Source organism: Eleutherodactylus coqui, chromosome 3, assembly GCF_035609145.1.
Source record: "Eleutherodactylus coqui strain aEleCoq1 chromosome 3, aEleCoq1.hap1, whole genome shotgun sequence".
Classification (NCBI taxonomy): domain Eukaryota; kingdom Metazoa; phylum Chordata; class Amphibia; order Anura; family Eleutherodactylidae; genus Eleutherodactylus; species Eleutherodactylus coqui.
Window position 1 is genome coordinate 11,370,814 of NC_089839.1, and position 22,684 is coordinate 11,393,497.

The 22,684-nt window shown below is 47.4% G+C and overlaps 1 protein-coding gene across 2 annotated transcripts in view; it reads left to right on the plus strand.

Annotated features, from left to right (window-relative positions):
• Positions 1–19,687, plus strand: part of LCLAT1 (lysocardiolipin acyltransferase 1) — a 91,134-nt gene extending 71,447 nt beyond the window's left edge. For both annotated transcript variants that reach the window (XM_066595119.1, XM_066595118.1), the window contains exon 6: positions 11,873–19,687. In XM_066595119.1, the coding sequence (XP_066451216.1) occupies positions 11,873–12,372 (500 nt within the window). In that variant the 3' untranslated portion in view covers positions 12,373–19,687. The remainder of the gene's footprint in view (positions 1–11,872) is intronic.
• Positions 19,688–22,684: the final 2,997 nt, after the last annotated feature.

The window sequence follows — 22,684 nt, forward strand, 5'->3', positions numbered from 1 at the left end:
AGCATTTTATTTTTTTGTGAGTCCGGAGAAATCCAGCCCGTTATTTGTAATGGGTAAGAAAAAAAAAATTGTATCGCGCTGCGCTGTGAAGTTTTATGTGAGTGCGACGCATTTTTAAAACATTTTTCCTATTGAAAAACACATGTGATTTTCCCGTTCGGCTGCGCAGTGTCCTCAAGAATCGCAACACATTCGCAGTGAACGTCGCAATTTTACAAGCATGATATTGGTCTGCATATCTTGCTTGCCTGTGTGAACACACCCTCAGTCTGACGCCAGGGGTCACACGTGGCAGGGATGCGCCCGATGGGTGCATTTATACAGGTGAATATCCCGCGCGGATTTAGTGCTTTGTGAGATACGGAAATACAACTCATTGCTGCAAGATGGAAAAGATGCGCCGCGGCCTGATATACGGTGATGCGCTGCGGCCTGATATACGGTGATGCGCTGCGGCCTGATATACGGTGAGAAGGCATAAAATTGCCCACTATGGGTGACTTTAAAAAAAACCTCGTCGCCCTCGTATGTGAATGTGAGTTTTGTGTGAGTGTAATGCGATTTTAACATTTTTCCTATGGAAAAAAACGCGTGATTTTCACGTGCGATGGGACATGATTTTCCTCCAATTTTCATCAAAATCAGTTGTTTACATTATTATACGCGCCTTTTTTTAATGTGGCCTAAAGCCAGTTTAACACACCAGGGTATGAATTGCAAATTCTGCGCTCGCCATCCGCACAGAGGCTCCACTGTAAAGCGCCGGCATTGAGCGCCATGTACTTTTGATTTTCCCTCCACATTCGCGGATACGAATTGTGGATTCTGTGAGCAGAAGAAAAATCACAGCATGCTTCTTTTATACCGCGGAATCCGTGCGGCCGGCCTCCATTAAAGTCAGTGGAGGCATTCGACCCGCAATCCATAATGCAATTAACATGGTTTATGCGCTGCAGGTATCCTTATCGCTAAGCAACGGCGCAGGAAATGCAAACAAAGGGAAAAAAATCTTTGTACTGCGCCTGACCGCCTGCAAGCCTCCGCGGCCATCTGCAATACGGGTAAGTGCCTACACAGGGTCACCGGCCAGGCTCACAGCCGAAATCGGCAGAAAAGTCGCATCTACTTGTGTGATGCAATATTTTTGCTGCCACAGGAAATAATGAAGGATTCTGAAACGGTATCGCCCAATAATAGGACACGCAGCGCTGCTCCAACCTCCGACCAGCGCTCCGAGAGAAAGATTCAGAGCGATGTGTTCTCTGCACACGCCACATCACAAATGGTCAGATATTGTGAGTGAAGATCGCCCGTGTGAATGCGCCCTTACAGGGTCTGAGAAGCAGGATGTAAGACCCTCGGTAGGCTTCTGACCCCGGGGGGCATCTTGTGAGGTGTAAGGCTCCCCCACCCCCATGTCCAGCGCTGGTCAATCCTTGGAGGAGCCCCGCATGTAGCGTCCCGGGGCTGCAGATCATAAGAAGGGAATTAAAGGCATGAAATGAAGATTTTAATGAAGCCGCAGAGCGGCTGACGTCAGGCGGCTCGGTGATTGCTGCTTCCAGGTGGCCTAATGAAATGAAAATGAAGTTGATACCCTCAGCGACTTTAAGCCCGGCTTGTTTTCTGCCTGTGATTGAATCTTAATGAGAAGACACTGCTGTGTGCAAACATGTCTGGGCTGGTAGCGGGATTGTGGAATCCAGACACAAGACATGTAGAAGGCAGCGTACATCCGTCCTCTCACCTCTAGCCTGGGGCTAGCTATAGAATATTGGTATGGTCCATGATGTGGGGCCGACTCCCAGGAAATACGGGGATTCTTAGGTACATGGCAATGTAACACTGCACAACCGATGGAGGCAAGAAGACGGAGGGGCATATATAGCAAGTGCCCATTTTTTAAAATTCTACTTCAGCCCCCGATCTCTTAGGGACCTTCCACACGGGACGGAATTAGGACGCAGCCGTATCCAAAGCTGCGGAACACCAACATCTGCAAGTCTAACTGCGGATTTTGATGCAGATTTGCAGGCAGGTTTTAAGTCATTTTCAATTCCACATCAAAAACTGCATGTAGCCTGCGTGTTTTGGTGTGGAATTTACCCCAGCCGGCGGTGCACTGGTCCCCTATAGCACTATGTTACCCACCAGTACCATACAACATTATGTCAGCGACCAATCCGCTATAGCACTGGGTCAGCTACTGTTCCCCTATAATAGTAGGTCAGCCTCTAGTCCCCTATAGCACTATGTTAGCCACCAGTCCCCATTCCAGTCGTGTATGTAGGCCACTGGTCCTCTCTAACGGTAGGCTGGTGACTCGTCCCCTATTGCACTATTTCACCCACTGATCCCATATAGTAATATGTCGGCCACCAGCCCCCTATAGCAGTAGGTCCACCACCATTCCCTATAGCACTATGTTAACCACTCGTCCCCTATAACAGCAGTGTATGTTGGCCACTGGTCCCCTGTAACAGTAAGTCAGCCACTGGTTCCTTATAACAGTAGGTCAACCTCTGTAACATTAGGTAGGTGACTGGCTCCCTAAAGTACTGTGTCAGCAACTGGTCCTTTATTGCTTTAGGTTGGCCATTTAATCTCCTAAAACAGTAGGTTAATCATCAGTCCCCTACAGCACTAAGCTGGCTGCCTTTCCCCTATGGCATTATTAGCCACTGGTCCCCCTATAGCAGTAGGTTGGCCACTGGTCCCCCTATAGCAGGAGGTTGGCCACTGGTCCCCCCTATAGCAGGAGGTTGGCCACTGGTCCCCCCTATAGCAGGAGGTTGGCCACTGGTCCCCCCTATAGCAGGAGGTTGGCCACTGGTCCCCCCTATAGCAGGAGGTTGGCCACTGGTCCCCCCTATAGCAGGAGGTTGGCCACTGGTCCCCCCTATAGCAGGAGGTTGGCCACTGGTCCCCCCTATAGCAGGAGGTTGGCCACTGGTCCCCCCTATAGCAGGAGGTTGGCCACTGGTCCCCCCTATAGCAGGAGGTTGGCCACTGGTCCCCCCTATAGCAGGAGGTTGGCCACTGGTCCCCCTCTAGCAGTAGGCTAGTGACTGATCAGCCATCAGGTTGTACCTGTTGCCCACTACAGCCCGTCCCACATGTAGTTTTATAAAAATATCATTAAAGATAATGGTTGCGTTTTCTGGCTATAGTTATGGAGCCATGGTCACTTCCTGTATGACCCAGCAGGGGGCGGTAGTAAGCACAGGACGAAGCTCCTCCAAGAATATGAAATGTCTGCTCCATCCTGAAGTACGATCGGAGGGATGATCAGAACGGAAAATCAGGGCTGCATCTACATGTTTGAGGAACGATCCCTGCATCACGGAGCTCCGTGTCAGCCATGGGTGGAGCTGGGACTGTGGGGAGACGAGTATTCCCATCCGGGACTCTGTTAGTCCTCAGAGCTTCTCTCTACTTTTGTTCAGCTGAGCTTTTATTTCAGTAGAAAATTAAATCCGTTTTGTCGTTTTGAGGCGATTTTCCATGAACGGCGCTAAGTTAATAATTGCTTTATGGAGAATATGTTTAATGTGCGAGCCGCCTCCCGTAGATGAAGGCGCTAACGATAATTATCATCTTATTTGTCAATCAGTGAGAGTCGTTTGCAGAAGAGCGTCGCTGTCCTCCTCCTGCCTCGTGGTTGGGTGCGGAGCGATCGCCGTCCGCAAATATTGGAACAAGCAGGAACGTTTTCTGATGCAAATTAGTATTAATTGTTCTGCCTTCTGCTAGATGATGGGCGTGTTGCGCGCACGGGTACAGCATTGTAGTTCGTCCCAAAGATGCTCAATGGGATTGAGGTCCAGACTTTAGGCCAATGAAGTCTGCAGACGTTCTGCTCCTCCACACTGCGTGCCATATGACATGGTGCTCGGCCATGTTGTTGGAGAGACGGAGCTGCAGCAAAGTATTACAACAGGGGAGGTGATGCCACATTGTCCGGAATGTCTCTGTACTAATTGGCGCTGAAGGTGGACTTCACTATAACCAATGGTCCTAGACCTTCCCAGCAGAACCCCCCCACCACCATGACAGAACCTTCTCCAAACCTCACTGTTAGGATAATGCAGTCATGTAGAAACCGCTTTCCAGACAACCGCCACACCCAAGTGCGGCCATCCGATCGGAAGATGCTGTCCTGTGACTCATCCACAACACTTGCTTCCACTCACTTACAGTCCGTCGCTCCAAGCCCCATTGCAGGTACCGCTGTGCAGTCACTGCTGGGATGTTGTGTGCAGCCGCTCGTTCCCTACGGAGGGTTCTAGTGCTAATGGATGTTCCAGTGTTCTGTGAGACCCCCTGAGCGAGGGCAGACAATGTGTGATGTCTTCACAGCTCCTACAAGGATTCGTTGTCCACATTCTGTCAGTTTACGAGGTCTCCCTGAATGTGGCGCCACTGCACACACCGGATGGCTTCCATCTTCCAACAGTGGACTCTGAAAGGTCCAGAAGCTGTGATGTCCGTACTGATTGGTTGGTGACATCCCACCACAAGACCCCGTTGTCAGCTCTACACCTGGTGACATCCCCCAACCAGACCCCGTTGTCAGCGCTACACCTGGTGACATCCCCCCATCAGACCCCGTTGTCAGCTCTACACCTAGTGACATCCCACCACCCGACCTCGTTGTCGGCTCTACACCTGGTAACATCCTACCACCAGACCCCGTTGTCAGCTCTACACCTGGTGACATCCCTCCACCAGACCCCGTTGTCAGCTCTACACCTGGTGACATTCCCCCACCAGACCCCACTGTCAGCTCTACACCTGGTGACATCCCCTGATCAGACCTCGTTGTCAGCTCTACACCTGGTGACATCCCCCGATCAGACCCCGTTGTCAGCTCTACACCTGGTGACAGCCCCACCACCAGACCCCATTGTCAGCTCTACACCTGGTGACATCCCACTACCAAACCCCGTTGTCAGCTCTACACCAGGTGACATCCCCCGATCAGACCCCGTTGTCAGCTCTACACCTGGTGACATCCCCCCGCCAGACCCCGTTGTCGGCTCTACACCTGGTGACATCCCTCGCCAGACCCCACTGTCAGCTCTACACCTGGTGACATCCCTCGCCAGACCCCACTGTCAGCTCTACACCTGGTGACATCCCCCCACCAGACCCCGTTGTCGGCTCTACACCTGGTAACATCCTACCACCAGACCCCGTTGTCGGCTCTACACCTGGTGACATCCCCCCACCAGACCCCGTTGTCGGCTCTACACCTGGTGACATCCCCCCACCAGACCCCGTTGTCGGCTCTACACCTGGTAACATCCTACCACCAGACCCCGTTGTCAGCTCTACACCTGGTGACATCCCTCCACCAGACCCCGTTGTCAGCTCTACACCTGGTGACATTCCCCCACCAGACCCCACTGTCAGCTCTACACCTGGTGACATCCCCTGATCAGACCCCGTTGTCAGCTCTACACCTGGTGACATCCCCCGATCAGACCCCGTTGTCAGCTCTACACCTGGTGACAGCCCCACCACCAGACCCCATTGTCGGCTCTACACCTGGTGACATCCCTCGCCAGACCCCACTGTCAGCTCTACACCTGGTGACATCCCTCGCCAGACCCCACTGTCAGCTCTACACCTGGTGACATCCCCCCACCAGACCCCGTTGTCGGCTCTACACCTGGTAACATCCTACCACCAGACCCCGTTGTCGGCTCTACACCTGGTGACATCCCCCCACCAGACCCCGTTGTCGGCTCTACACCTAGTGACATCCCACCACCCGACCTCGTTGTCGGCTCTACACCTGGTAACATCCTACCACCAGACCCCGTTGTCAGCTCTACACCTGGTGACATCCCTCCACCAGACCCCGTTGTCAGCTCTACACCTGGTGACATTCCCCCACCAGACCCCACTGTCAGCTCTACACCTGGTGACATCCCCTGATCAGACCCCGTTGTCAGCTCTAAACCTGGTGACATCCCCCGATCAGACCCCGTTGTCAGCTCTACACCTGGTGACAGCCCCACCACCAGACCCCATTGTCAGCTCTACACCTGGTGACATCCCACTACCAAACCCCGTTGTCAGCTCTACACCAGGTGACATCCCCCGATCAGACCCCGTTGTCAGCTCTACACCTGGTGACATCCCTCGCCAGACCCCACTGTCAGCTCTACACCTGGTAACATCCTACCACCAGACCCCACTGTCAGCTCTACACCTGGTGACATCCCCCACCAGACCCCGTTGTTAGCTCTACACCTGGTGACATCCCCCCACCAGACCCCGTTGTGAGCTCTACACCTGGTGACATCCCCCCAGCAGACCCCGTTGTGAGCTCTACAGCTGGTGACATCCCCCCACCAGACCCCGTTGTCAGCTCTACACCTGGTGACATCCCCCCACCAGACCCCGTTGTCAGCTCTACACCTGGTGACATCCCCCTGCCAGACCCCGTTGTCAGCTCTACAGCTGGTGACATCCCACCACCAGACCCCGTTGTCAGCTCTACACCTGGTGACATCCCCCCACCAGACCCCGTTGTCAGCTCTACACCTGGTGACATCCCCCCGCCAGACCCCGTTGTCAGCTCTACACCCGGGGGCATCTGATGATTTCTGTACTGGGATTGGACTGCTGGGGGAACAATACTTTTCTTGTACATATCTTGCAGTCCTAGTCATATATACACAGGTGCGGACGTTTTTGAGCCGTCCCCCGAGGTACCGCCACTTCGTCATCAATTTACATACTGCTATCCAGTCAATTTTCGCTTATAGTCAGCTGAGCGGGCGCAGGACTTACAAGCGGGCGCGGGCCTCCGCACATGGCACCTGACCACGAGCCTCATCTTGGCACCGCCACACGGCGTCCATTAATCAAGCTGTTCACCTCCAGACTGACGCCAGGCACCCCAAGTCTACGTGACCGATGTCTCGGGCGAGCGGAGGGTCTAGTTCCCCGCACACAGGCTGGAGGAGGGGGGCGTATAATGGAGTTCTCTAAGAGCGGAGCGGCGCGTTCAGCCGGCACTGGCTGCGGCTCCAGAGACCTCTTGGCCTCAATACGTTATAGAAAATTGCAGGCGAATCTTCAAAGCGACGGCTCAGCGCATCTGCAGAGAAAAATTTGGCTTTTTTGTTAAATCGTTGGACCATTGAAGTAAATGGAATCTATAAGTGGCGAGAAGTGCGGCGGGCGCGCGGCGTCTATAAATAGCCGGCAAACCCGGAGACAATGGCAGGGGAAGATTGTGCCAGCGAAGACGTAACGCCATTATATCCCATTGTAGCGAACCAACAGCCGCTTATTATTATCCATACGGTGCCATAACCAGGAACGCGCAGCACAAGGAAATAGTGTCAGTGTATCTAAGCCAGACCTGTGTGATACTGCCTGCTGAGTCTATCCCATCACATGAAACTCTGCTGAGCTGGCGTATCTAATTCTATCCTGTGTGATACTTTCTGAATGATGTATCTAATCCTATCACATGAAGCTGGCGTATCTCAGCCTATCGTGTATGCTGCAGTATCTAATCTTACAGTGTGTGATACTGCCTGCTGAGCCTGTGTATCTAATCTTATGATGTGTGATACACTCTGCTATCTATCTAAACAGATGTATCTAATCCTATCATCCTTGATATTATAAGCTTGTGTATCTAAGGGCTCCGTCCGACGCAATCTCAGACTCCACTCTCTATCAGCCGCAGTCTATTCTGCGTGTTACCGGTGTATCTAATCCTATAGCGTGTGATACTACCTCCACCCCATAGTGCTGGAGAAGGTGGCCCCATATGATACATGGCGGGGCCCGTCCCGACGTTCATTATGAGCTCAGCGATGCTATACAGGATAAATTGCGCAGCGTCCACGCGGTAAGAGCGCCGGACGGCCTGCAGATGCTGCGAAGCGTCCTGTCTGCTCCTTCACTCACTGAATGGGTCCATTCAAGCAGAACGCCTGGTAGAAGATTCACTCCTGCCAGGACAGCGGGCACAGCTGGCACATGCCACACACTAATAATGGCTGCACTGCAGAAAATCTGTTCTCATCTCAACAGGGTCATTTTCTTCAGAGACGACTGTGCCGCTGGTTACCAGTCCGTGTAGCGCCCAGCAGCTGCGCAATTAAAGGGCACCGCCACCTTCAAATCGATGGACCACCATAGTTATTACTCTGCCATCCACAGACTCAGAATGGCACATTGAGCGAGCGTGAACCAGGCTGCAGTGATCGTGTCATTTTGGGTAGGGATGCCCTTTGTTACAAATCAGGACTCTTAAAGGGACCTGGTCCGGCTTTAGGGCGCATGCAGGGGGTGTAATTCTCATCCATGTGGGCAAGGGGGCAGCACACAGACCCATTGCAGTTTTTATACGGACTGTCCGCACATCCAGTTTCTCAGACCACAATCGCCCTTTTTTAAGGGGTTCTCCAGTTTTAAACTATTGATGGCTTACCTGCAAGATAGACCATCAGTAGGAGAATGATGGAGGTCCTCCACCCGGGGTCTACCCTGATCAATTGTTCTTTGTTCCGGTGATTTTTGAAGGAAGCAGACAGCTCTGTTCCCACTGCAGTGGCTGGGATTGGTATTGCAGGCTACTAACTTCAATGGGAATTTTGCCTGTAATACCAGGCCTGGCCACTGCAGTGGGAATGGAGCTGTCTGCTTCCAACAGAAATCAGCTCACTGCATGAGCCCAGCTGATCAGTGGGGACGCCGAGCAGTGCACTCCCCATTAATCTACTACTGATGGCCTATCCTGAGCATAGGCTATCAATAGTTTACAGCTGGGTACCCCATTTAAAGGGAACCTGTCAGCACCTTTAGAGCCTTAAAAACTGAGTTATGGGGCTCAGAGGGGAGTGAACGGGGGTCCCGGTCCTTTATGCTCCTTGGGTCCCCCATTCCAGCAATGTGGCCCCCGAGAAATCAGTGTGCTCTGCTTTATGAGAGAGCAGAGAGCCTTCTGAAAAGAGTCACTTTTCAGAGGGACGGAAACCCCGAACGGACGCCAACGCAGGTGCGAGAGCGGACTAAGGCTAACGTCACACAGGCGGCGCGATGTCACATATTTGCTCATGCGATGTTTGAGCGCCGGCCATGCGGTTTCCTGGATAATCTCTCATCGCTGCTGCCTGCGGGGTTTTTTTTTTCGCAGGATAGACGACAGCAGGAGTCGCTGATGTCGCAAGTTCATGCGTTGCGATAAATCGGAGGCTCCATAGGCAAACCTGGGCGAGAAAAAATAGCAAAACGCAGAAAGATGCGTCAGGCAGCGATTTACAAATCTCGCAACATCACAGATGGGAATGAAGTAATTGAAAATCACCGGTTTTATAATTCTGCGTTTTCTTGCATTGCTCAAAAATTGCGCAGTTTTCTCGCCCCCGTTGAGGCGACCTAAGGCGCCTGTTCTTCAGCTCCTTCCCAGAGATGTAGAGTGAACCTGTTTTCCCTCCACCCGTAGAGGGCGCTCTGGAGGGACCATTATCGTACACACTGGTATGTAAGGGCTGGGAATGTAGTCGCCTGACTCCAGCCGCACGGATGTCTCGCATCTCGCCCTTCATCCCCGGTTTTACGTCTTCCTAGCGGTTGCTTGTTCTTCATTTAGCCGAGTGACGGGAACGATGACGACTTCACTTCCCTTCAAGCTGTTTATGTAAATGACACTAAACTGATGTGATTGCAGAATCCGTAGATCTGCTCCTTATTTATCTGCTCGCAGCGCGCCAAAGATAATTACCGCCACGCAGGGAGCTTCATACAGAGACAGCAAGGGGAGACTGATACACGGTTAATTGTGGGTGCCCAGAGGTCATGGGACCCAGGTACAACCCAACTGGCGTGGGGTGCAGCTCAAAGTGACCAATCAGAAGCCTGGAAACTGGTGTGCTGAATATGCCCGAGCCCCCCCCCCCCCCCCCTCCTCCTAGCCGGACCCCCACTGCCACCCCGAAAGTAGAGACTTTTGCTGCCTTTTACCTGCACTGATACGTTGTAGCAAACTGCCAGCACAAGAGAGAGATCTGTGCTGCCAATATATTCTCTGCCCTGGATACAATTGTAGCAAACGGTCAGCTGTGAGAAGTTTTAGGTCTGTGCGGATTGTCACACTCAGATGTAACCCACAATGCTTCCATTCACCGACAGCAAGCAGAACTCTTGAAAATAGTGAGCATTTGAAATACAAAAGTTCCTTTGGAAGATGTAATTTGACTGATTTGAACCCCGATTAACCCGATACGGCCCCTCCGTGGTTTTTCTTCCCCACTTTCAAAAAATCATAGCTCCTTTATTTAGTCATCAGCGTCCCTGTTTGTATAGTTTTTTGTTTTTTTTTGTCTTTACTACTTTTACAATATAAAATATCTTTTGGAAAATGAATTTAAAAAATGTATTAACTATTAAAAGAGATGAAACCTAATAAAAGTAAAAAAAAACCTTTTCCCATAATTTATAATAAAATAAAAAAAACAAAACAAAAACCACTTCTCATCTCTGCGTCCGGGGAAACCGATGACCGCAGATTCAAACTGCGCAAGGTTTGATTAGGAGCCGGATACATAAAAGATCGTTACTTCTGTCTTCAGATGTGTTGGTTACACAAAGCCTTTAACCCCTTCCAGCCCCGCGGTGTAAATACTCATCCTGGCTTAGAAGCATTTTCTGTGAATGGACATACGTAGACCTCCTATGGATGGGGCAGGCTCAGAAGCTGATCCCGCACCATCCGCAGAGGTATCCGACTATGACAGAGGGCTTCCCGCTGCAACAGCGGGGATCAGTGTAAGAACACCAATCCCCGCTGTTAACCCACTACATGCTGTGATCATGGCATATCAAGGGTTCGCAGAGGAAGGCCGCTTGCTTTCTGACATCATCAGCCCTCAGCCATGTAACCGCAAAGGGCCAGTAGGGTGTCTTGGCAGCTGCCATGGCCTGTGATCGCTATGAGAAGCGATGATACATTGTAGTATAGAAAGAAGTACTGCTTTGTATCAGTGCAGTCAACATCGCAAGTTCAAGTTCCCTGCAGGGCCATAAAAAGTGGGGAAAAAAACAAAAATGTAAAAAAAAAGTAGGGAAAAAAAACCTTTTTATGCACTTTTTTCCCTTTGTTTTAAAAAACATTAAAAACAGACATTCAGTAACGTCACATCCAGAATGTCCCGTATAATAAATGGAAGGCGCTTTTTATCCTGCGCAGCAAACACTTTTTTTTTTTAGAAAACGGAGCCCACATGCTTTTTTTTTTCCACTCATTTTGCCTCCCAACAAAGCAATAAAAGTGATCAGAAAAGCCTGAAGAACCCCAAAATAGTATCAATAAAAACTACAAGCGCAAAAAAAAAGATACAACACAGCTCTGCCAATGGGAAAATAAAAAAACGTATGGGACTTTAAATGCAGCAATGCAAAAAAATATCTATCATGATTTTCCAAAAAAAAAGGTTTTTATTGTGGGAAGAACAATAAATAAATTATAATTACAAACCCGCAGAAATAATGTATGCCGTCATTTATGCTGCATGATTAGCACTTTTAAGGAAAAAATGGCAGAATTGATGTTTTTTTTTTTTTCTTCCTGCCCTCCAAAACCCCAAATCACGTGAGCGATGTGGACGGTCGGAGAGCAGGCATAGCACATTGTAGTCTGACACTAGCAATGCACTGTGGGGATTGGGAAGTCTGAAGATTGGGTTGAGCCAAATCTGGTAGATTGGAGGCATGGCAGAGCAGAACAACTGCAGGCAATGTACACCCCGCCCCCAGGACTGAAAATAAAGGGCTTGTCCAGGATTAGAAAGCCATGGTTGCTTTCATATCGTTGACTTGATGTTTCTCCTCTCTCCTTTAGGCAACAACCTTGATGCCATCCATGACATAACTGTGGCCTACCCTCACAACATTCCTCAAACCGAGAAACACATCCTCATGGGCAACTTCCCCAAGGAGATTCATTTTCATGTCCGTAGGTATCCCGTCAGTAGCCTGCCCGCTTCTAAAGAAGACCTCCAGCTATGGTGCCAGGATCGTTGGAAGGAGAAGGAGGAGCGGCTGCAGAGCTTCTACAAAGGAGAGAGGTACTTCGACGTCACGAGACGAAGCCGAATCCCTCCTTGCAAATCAGAACTCAGGGTGCATTTCATAAAGTTGGCTTCGCTGCTGTACTGGACTACCTTAATTATTGCGTCCTTTTACCTCATCTACCTGTACAGCATCGTCCGGTGGTACGCCCTTATCATGATCGTTATCTTTGTCCTTCAGGAGAAGTACTTTGGGGGACTAGAGCTCATCGAACTGGCGTGCCACCGATATCACACCAGCCAGCAAGCCGCCGCCGGCAAACACAAGTAATACAGGGCTGTCTCTTTATGACACTTTTGTAATGTCTACCATATTGTGCATGTGATAGTGGTAACCCAAGGCTCTCCAGATTTTGAAGGAGCCCGGAGAGCCTCTGGTTGCCCGCACTTCATGAGAACCTTAGTGGAATTTTACCTTTATTGAGACAACATCATAAACTAGCCCTTAGCCAGGAACCCTTTCCCAAAGAGGCCACCACACAAGGCAAAGAGCCAATCTTCTTCCGAACTGGTCAAAGGTCCACGAAATCTTGACTTCTCTCTTCGTTAACTTTCGAAAGAGCCAGTCATCCTGGAAGAAGAATGTTTTCAAGTCTTTGACCAGCGCCAAAGAGATTTGGACTCTTGAGCGATCCCTGATCAAAGCTCTACAAAACCTTGACTTCTCTCTTCGTTGAATTTGGTTTTTCTAGTCTTCGAAAGAGCCAGTCATAAGAGAAGATTCTTTTTTCAGATCTTTGACCAGAGCCAAAGAGATTTGGGTTCTCTAGCAATCATGAGAACAGGGCCCTCTGTTTTTGGGAACTCTGTGCGATTTGGAACCCGTCCGATAAAAGGTGGAATTGCCTTATACGTATTTCCGGGTATCTTCGCTATTTTATTTTTAAAGGGACCCTGTCATCAAGTTCTTACAATGCAGTCTGAGATACACAGCGCTGCTAACGAGGTTTCCTTTTCGCTTATTAGTTTTGCAATCCATGCCCGATACCGTTACAATCTGCTTGTAGAGGTACTGGGACACGAACCACCTAGCAGTAAGGAAATCTCACTAGCAGCGGAGTTAGAGGTTTATTGGTGATTACATTGTAAAAAAAAACGTGATGACCGGGTCCCTTTAAGGAACGTTTTACCTATCTGTTTTAATAGGAAAAGATACAAATATTACAGCAGCAGGGGGCGGAGTTAGACAGGTTCACAAAAGTAAAGCATACTGCATCACTGAATGTATTCAAAGGGTTAACCTGACGTCCCTTTTATCGGATCTCGCATAACATACCTGGGAAGTCCAAAAATTGGGTGTTTTTCACACCGCCGTTTTTGCATAATGTTATCTGTTCAGTAGACAATCAGGATTTTCTTTATACTGTATCTGTGTGTTTGTGCGCCATTGTTTACCTTTTACTTTTTTTATGCCTTTTTCACAAAATCCTGCCAGAAAAGAAAAAAACTGCCATTGAGCGGCGGACACGCCGGTCATAACCATGTATGATTGCGTCCTTTGACATAGATTTAGGGTACAGTCCCACGCTACCGTCGACGAGCCTCAGGCGAACCCACATCACCATTACATTCATTCGAGGACCCTTTTAGACTCCATTCTCAGGATCGGTAGAGGTCCCAGCAGTCAGATAGTTTATTCCCTGACCTGTGAGAAGGGCATAACTTCATTTTATAGGACGATCTCTTTAATTTGCAAGACACACACACACGCCCTGAGCTGATTCTTGCAGGAAGCGGACAGCCCTGTCCCTACTGCAGTGGCCAGGCTTGGTATTACAGGCCATTCACTGCAATGGGAATTTGACCTAAATTACCAAGGCAAGCCACTGCAGTGGGAGCGGAGCTGTCTATTTCATGGAGAACTCGGCCCAGTGTATGAGCATAGTGGCCCAGAGGACAGCTGATCAGTGGAGTTTCTTTGCTGCAGACACCTATTGATCTACTATTGATGGTCTGTATTAAGGATAGGCCATCAATAGTTTTACAACTGGACAATACTTTTAATGACTGGCACTGTAAATGCCCTAAAGTTCCAGCTGTGTCCAATCCCTATTAAATGAGGTTTTTCAGGTCTTGCAAATTGATGACCTATCCATAGGATCCTGGAACCCCAGCTGATCAGCTGTACACCAGGCCAGCCGTCACGGTGTATGGAGCAGGAAGCAGATAGCTCTGTACATTTTACAGTGTCCAAATGTGGTATTGCAGGTACAGCTCCCATTCACTTCAGTGGGAGCTGTGCTAGCAATACCATGCTGGACCACACAGTGTATGGGGCTTCCTCAGCCATATAGAGTGAGAGCTTTCCCAATGAACAGCTGATCAGACTCGGGCAGCAATTCCTTGCTGATCAGCTATTGTTGATCTGTCCTGTGGATACGTTGTCAATTTTTAAGACCTGGAAAACCACCTTAGTTTGAGCAGTCTTTCCTAAGAGCACCTTTTTCTGGACAATAGGTGCTCTAAATCTTTCCAACTAATGATTACAAATGACGAGTAACAAAGGAGCCCAAGGCTTCATAGAGCTTCGAGATTGACTTGACCCAAGACACTGGTGGTGGTCTTGATAAATTGGCTCTCGCCGACCTATACTAATTGCTCCCTCCAATAACCCCTCAGTGAAACGTTGTAGACCCACCATTCTAGGCAAGACGAATACTGAATGGAACATGTTTTATGATTTGTGCAATCTTATGTTCTGGCAAGGGTCTGTCCATTGGGATGTGGGATTTTTGGTTATCTTTTGTGATTGTGGATTGTTTCTCTGGAATGACATAAACCCTTCAGACATATTCTTTGTTAAATGAGAATTTATGATCACAGACCTCGTCGGGGGCTCCAGTTGTCCAAGGACCTTGAACCGTAAGTTTCCACCGTCCAAGTAGCGGTCCTGGAGTCACGTGTGGCAATCTATGGGCTCATCAATAAGACTCAGTCTTAGATATCAGAATATGAGCTCTAGGTTATGTATTTATTTACTCTGGATCGCTATATGATCTGGAAATGTACTTGGTCCTTCATTTTTCATTAAAACACTAGTCTCTTTCCGGTCACCCTACATTTCTAGCTCTAATGGTGGCCATTGCACAGATGAATCTTGGCCAAACTGGCCTATTTTGGTGGCATCGGCCAACCTTCTAATCTGTATGGTGATGTCCTGCCCCTCCTCCCCCCAATGGGGTAAAGGTTTGGGCTTGGACCAGTGATTGTCAAAATGCCTGACCCTTGTTATCACGGGAGATGAGCCGTCGCTAGAGGTGTCTGCCAGCAGTTTAGGTTCCTTTTGCACAAAGTGCTGATTGAACATTTGTACCAAGTCGTGACTGAGTGTAAATGTGCCCAGTGAAACAAGAACATTTTTGTCTTTCATCACATCTTTAATACAGACATAAAAATTGTTTGTCTGCAGCTCATCCCCGCGTGTAAACACAGAATATGGTGCCCACAATAACGTAAACTGGTTTGCATGAGCGATTTGTCCGAATCACAATTGTGGCGTGTAAAAGTAAATCTAAGAGATTGTTACCGATTTATGAGACCCGTCCAAGTAGATTAGTATTTTTTTTTTCTTGCCCAGTAATTCACTACCTATCTGGACCCTTTAATGCTGAATTTAAGAAGTTTTATTGTACTTTTATAAAGTCTAGTTTTAGGAACATTTGGGACTATATTAGTGAAGTTTTAGGAAGCGGACGAAACACAATGAAACTTTTATAATGTATTATGTGTTGATTATGTATTGAGTGCCAGAAGGCAAATATCAGCGACAATGTCTACTTAGGACGGCACGATGTATTTAAACCCAGTATATCAACACCTGCAAAGACCAGACAGATCATTGAGATCCTATGTCCTTCCCAACATGTCCATGACCGTTGCCAGTTCATACATTTTAAGGAGATGCTTGTGGGCATACGGGAATTCCGTGATGCCCTGCTTTCAAAAAAGTTTCCTTTGGCCGGTAATCTTTAGCATTATTCTCATGCTTCTGCTCCATTGATATCAGTGGAGCTTGAGAATCGTCTACTTCCAGTATTGGAAATCTCTCTGCCCAAAATGCACCATATCCAACTCCCCCCTTGTCCTTTCCCATCGTTGGGGGTCTGTGCCCAAACAATATTTTTTGCAGTATTAGAAGATGACTTGGCATGGACTTCAGCCTCTAAAGACGTTATCTGGACCTTTTAGCACTTGTACTATTTCAGAGACAACTTTTTTCCTCCTCTCGGAAGCTTCCAGGAAACTTTGCGAGATAAGTGGACGGTTTATAAAGTCCTCTAGTTTCCTACAGGTGTCATCACTTTCCAAAAAGAAACTTTTGGTGGAAAATCGATTGAGACTTGTGAGTGGTATTTACGGTTCTTCCTTGTTATTACAGCTCGTTACCCATGCGACCACAATGTTTTTGCAAGTAACCATCTCATAAGTCCATTGTTAGGAATAGATATCCTGTTCTGGACCTCGACCAGGAAAATTCGCTAGCAGCTTCTTCGGGCTTGACCACTCATGAGCTTTACTGTAAGTGAGAGGAAGTGGCAATTTCATCATTGGACAGCTACGACTACAAATATCACGTAAAACTGTAACAAAGAGGGTGGTATAGACAACCTTTCGTGTGCACCATAGTTGGCCAAAGACATTGAACTTGTTCTTCGTTGAAATGTGGTTACAGTGGCGAAGACCGAGTGCTGATATATTATTACAGGGGTGACGGAATGTATCTACTGCGACTCGAGTCAAATAGTAGATATTTTTACTGTGATAAGCCTTCTTTGGTGTGAACTTTCAAAGGAAATGATCTCCATATACAAGAATTCTTCAAGGGGTTTAGTTAACTTTTTTCAGGTTCTAATGATCATTTAATTTCCACGGATGGGATGGCTAACACATCACATGACATCTGATGGCTCTTGTTCCACTCAAGATCATTGGTGAGGAGACGCCTGGCAGCCGCCCATCTCCCCTAGCACAATAACATTCACGCATGTTCATCCAGGCCATAAACAAATCAACTCTTAATTTGTGTCCGAAAGCCCTTTTGCTTTTGGTCAACAATGACTGAATCTGCCGTGTAAAGGCTCTAATACATATCAGAGACTAGTCACCTGACCCCACCAATAACCGCAGGCTCGGATGACTCTCTAATGTGCATGGGAGAAAAGAAGGATCGAGAAGGCTGAATTTCAACGTGCGATCCTTTTGCTCCCTAAGAGATAATCTACAACCAGAGCTGTCTAGCTTCAGCTTACCTCCCTAAATAAGCGAACATTCAAGTGTATCAGGTAACCAGGAAAAAACGTCTGTTGGATGAACAAACGTTTGTCCAACAGTTGTTGAAGGTGTATGAGCACTTTAACGATGGATCATTTTAGAATGAGTACCAGTTCCAGCTGTCTTTTGTACACATTTTTCCAGAACCATCAACCCAACCAAAATGACTTCATTGATGTAAGAGAGGTTATCAAAAGCCCATTGACACAAAGCAATGGCCAAGTAACACTACTGCCATCATCTGGAGATGGTTCACATTTTTACGCTTGAACAATCAGTTTCCTAAATGGTGATGGATGATTTTATAACTGATTCCGAACTGAAAGGAGACCCTGAGACATCCAGCCTCATGCAGGACAATCCACCAACCGAACCAAGATGTTCTTCTCTAGACCCATGCCAGGGACATGTTGTACATAGGATGTGTCTTGCAAGATCCACTAAGTTGTTGAGCTACCCATAATATAATTTTATGCATTACTCTTGTGCAAAGTTGTTTATCCGAAAGGTTACTTTCCAGCCATTGGAAGACCCTGAAGCCACTTAGACACCCATCACCATCCTTAGTTGGGTTTAGTACAGCTATCCAAAACTATGCCCAGTGCCGTCCATTTAGTCTGGGACAATGTAGACACATTCGTCTTGGATAGCCCCACCAACAAACAATGAAGCCTTTTCACTATTGCTTCGGCAAATGTTAATGGAACGCACCATGATATGTTTTAATGTGGTTATCAAAAAAGGATTTGCGATGGGGGGGGGGGGGCTTTTTGCATGCGAGCCATTGGTGGTATGCAATATCTTATACAACCAGGCAACAAAAAGTCGGATCCAGCAAGCACCATATCTTAATGCTGGTGTCCTATATTGAAATAACAATAGCGTACTTGAATAGGAAGGCATGGATGTGCTACACAATGGTATGGTGCACCGGCGCTTGGGGCCACGGAACACAGATTTCAGATTTATGTTGTGGCCCGTGAGAGAGAGAGAGCGTGTAAAACCCAACTGCAAAGTTGAAGAGTAGCATGTGGGAAGCAGAAGTCAACTTTTTGCGTTTTTCCAAGTCCTGTGCGACCACTGCTATGACTGAAGTAAGGAAAGCGTACTGGAAGTTACCTCCTTCTGCTACATAAGGGGACGATCATTGAGGAAGTTGTCTGCAGGAGATTCAGGTAGCGATCCGCTGTGAGAGTCCCCAGAATGAACACAGGTCCAACCAGGTGACCACGCCAAATTCCATCCCACATGTTAACTCAGAAATTTGCCTGGTTTTCTGATTGGGCCGTGCTCTTACTAGTCATTTACATTTGCATCTGCACTAAATCGGGACATCACTGTTTACTAATACTGTTCCACAATGATGGCGTCGGCCCTGGACTGCAATGTCAAACAGTTTCCTTAGTTCAGAAGTAATAGAGCTTCCTATTCAATTACGCTATTGTTATTTCCATAATGAACAGCAGGCTTTATGACTACACCCCATATATGATTGGGGAACCCTACTTCTGGGAAGGCAATAACCCAGCCGTGAAGGACGCTATGAGAGTTTACTCTCTACTTTTGTCCTGCACATCAGTGTGATGAATTCTTATGCGATTGGCTAAAAAAACTGCACCTGACCAATAGAGCGGGACTGCGTTCTGTCTCGGACTCCTAAAAATACAATTTGTATTGGCTTCGATCCCTATGAAGCCCTTTATGTGGGTGGGCATATCATTAAAAAAGCCGTCCCCCTCCACACACCCCATTTACGAAAGGGTTTCTTGAAGATGGTAGACCCTACAGCATAGGAGATACTATCTGAGAACTTAACACCCAAGAAGTGTAATTACTTGGCCAATAAGTTTCATATCATACCCGTCTGTGGCTGCCAGTAACGGGGTAACCGCGTGTATTTGCACTTTATGCTCCAAGACAATGTAGATAATAACTTTCTACGACTCCCCGTCATATAATATCGGTTCTGTGTTTTTGACTTCTCTGTAAATGCTGAGCAGCACCCACGGCGGAGCTGACGGCAGACACTAGCACTATGTGGCGTGTACATGAACCAGGATAACTCGTCCATTGAGGACATTTTTTACATGGTTTATTTATAATTTTCTGCTTTTAATAATTGTATTCTGTTTGATATTCTGATCCTCTTTCTTTCTCCCATAATCCTTGTTTCATCCCTTTATCAGCCGGCACAGTCACTTCCTCTGATGTGTGTTCACTCGTTTTACTTTGTAATCATTTGTGAAGGGATCAAATGTGTTGTAGACCCTTTGAAAGTGCATTGTTACTGTATATGAATAAAAAGATTAAAAGTTTTCTTTTACTTGTGCTTAATATTCTGCATAGGAAATCAGGAAAATGACTCCCTTACAGGGCATCAATTAGGAGGAGGCAGGGATGCAAAGGTAGCCATTGAGCTGCACTCGCAAATATATTCTACTGGTGGAGTCACTGTGTACATACATTACTTATCCTGTACTGATTGTGAGTTACATCCTGTATTATACTCCAGAGCTGCACTCCCTATTCTGCTGGTGGAGTCACTGTGTACATACATTACTTATCCTGTACTGATCCTGAGTTACATCCTGTATTATACTCCAGAGCTGCACTCACTATTCTGCTGGTGGAATCACTGTGTACATACATTACTTATCCTATACTGATCCTGAGTTACATCGTGTATTATACTCCAGAGCTGCACTCACTATTTTGCTGGTGGAATCACTGTGTACATACATTACTTATCCTATACTGATCCCGAGTTACATCCTGTATTATACCGCAGAGCTGCACTCACTATTCTGCTGGTGGAGTCACTGTGTAGATACATTACTTATCCTGTACTGATCCTGAGTTACATCCTGTATTATACTCCAGAGCTGCACTCACTATTCTGCTGGTGGAGTCACTGTGTACATTACTTATCCAGTACTGACCTGAGTTACATCCTGTATTATGCTGCAGAGCTGCACTCACTATTCTGCTGGTGGAGTCACTGTGTTACATTACTTATCCTGTACTGCTCCGGAGTTACATCCTGTATTATACTCCAGAGCTGCACTCACTATTCTGCTGGTGGAGTCACTGTGTACATACATTACTTATCCTGTAATGATCCTGAGGTACATCCTGTATTATACTCCAGAACTGCACTCACTATTCTGCTGGTGGAGTCACTGTGTACATACATTACTTATCCTGTACTGATCCTTAGTTATATCCTGTATTATACTCCAGAGCTGCACTCACTATTCTGCTGGTGGAGTCACTGTGTACATACATTACTTATCCTGTACTGATCCTGAGGTACATCCTGTATTATACTCCAGAACTGCACTCACTATTCTGCTGGTGGAGTCACTGTGTACATACATTACTTATCCTGTACCGCTCCTGAGTTACATGCTGTATTATACTCCAGAGCTGCACTCACTATTCTGCTGGTGGAGTCACTGTGTACATACATTTCATATCCTGTACTGATCCTGAGTTACATCCTGTATTATACCCCAGAGCTGCACTCACTATTCTGCTGCTGGAGTCACTGTGTATATACATTACTTTTCCTGTACTGATCCTGAGTTACATCCTGTATTATACTCCAGAGCTGCACTCACTATTCTGCTGGTGGAGTCACTGTGTACATACATTTCATATCCTGTACTGATCCTGAGTTACATCCTGTATTATACCCCAGAGCTGCACTCGCTATTCTGCTGGTGGAGTCACTGTGTGCATACATTACTTATCCTGTTCTGCTCCGGAGTTATATTGTGTATTATACTCCAGAGCTGCACTCACTGTTCTGCTGGTGGAGTCACTGTGTACATACATTTCATATCCTGTACTGATCCTGAGTTACATCCTGTATTATACCCCAGAGCTGCACTCACTATTCTGCTGGTGGAGTCACTGTGTGCATACATTACTTATCCTGTTCTGCTCCGGAGTTATATTGTGTATTATACTCCAGAGCTGCACTCACTATTCTGCTGGTGGAGTCACTGTGTACACACATTACTTTTCCTGTACTGATCCTGAGTTACATCCTGTATTATACTCCAGAGCTGCACTCACTATTCTGCTGGTGGAGTCACTGTGTGCATACATTACTTATCCTGTTCTGCTCCGGAGTTATATTGTGTATTATACTCCAGAGCTGCACTCACTATTCTGCTGGTGGAGTCACTGTGTACATACATTACTTATCCTGTACTGATCCTGAGTTACATCCTGTAATATACTCCAGAGCTGCACTCACTATTCTGCTGGTGGAGTCACTGTGTACATACATTACTTATCCTGTACAGATCCAGAGTTACATTCTGTATTATACCCCAGAGCTGCACTCACTATTCTGCTGATAGAGTAACTGTGTACATACATTACTTATCCTGTACTGACCCTGAGCAATATTTAATTGGTAAAAAAGAATTTCTTCTAACGCTTATCTTCCTATACAATGAGTGCTTACTGCTTACATCAGTGGATAGAAGAGCTCATTGTTAGAGTCTCTGAGAGCGGTGAGTATGGTTTGTATTGCCCACTGGTCCCCTCTCTGGGCGGATCCTCTTTTGCTCAAGCTGGCAGCGTTACCCCGGGCTCCAACACTGTCCACATCAGGATAAAGTGTGCATTGGTGTCAAAACTTGGAGCAGCGCCTGCAGCAGAGGAGGACCAAGAGGGCTGGAGATGTTTTAGCAGCAAACTGCGGTCTTCGAGAGAAATTGCCAGGATGGTCTGGGCCAAATGGAGAAGTAAAAATTATTTATCCTGCCCTTATGTTTCTTTTAGGATGTGTTTATATCTCTGTCATTAGACAGTAAGTTGGCTTTAATTGATTCTCGGGGAGGTCGGGAGTCGATTTTCTAATCTGCTTAGGGCACTGAATCACTCGGACCTGAAACCAGGGTAGTTTTTTCTAATCCTCACTGAGTCGAATTTTGACTCCTTGCCTCCGAGTCACCAGTTTGTAGCGAGTTGTGACCTTTGTGTTCTCTCTTCAGCTGAAGCCGCTCCACAGTGTGAGGACTCTGCAAACAGCTTCCCGGACATCATAGTGTTACGTTGTGTTAGCTGCAGTCACCGCTGAATGAGTAGGACAGAGATGTGACTTGGCTGCTGTGCGCTGACACATCTGGGGGCGCCATTGTTAGGGAGAGCGCAGCCGCCATGTGATTTGCTCGTTGTCACAGTCATGTGCTTCCAGCTCCGATAATTACATATGAGATCTGCAGTTAATTAAGGTCTCCGCCGCACACCATCCCTCCTCTTAGTGGCTGGAAATTGTGAGCGTTTATTATCTGCAG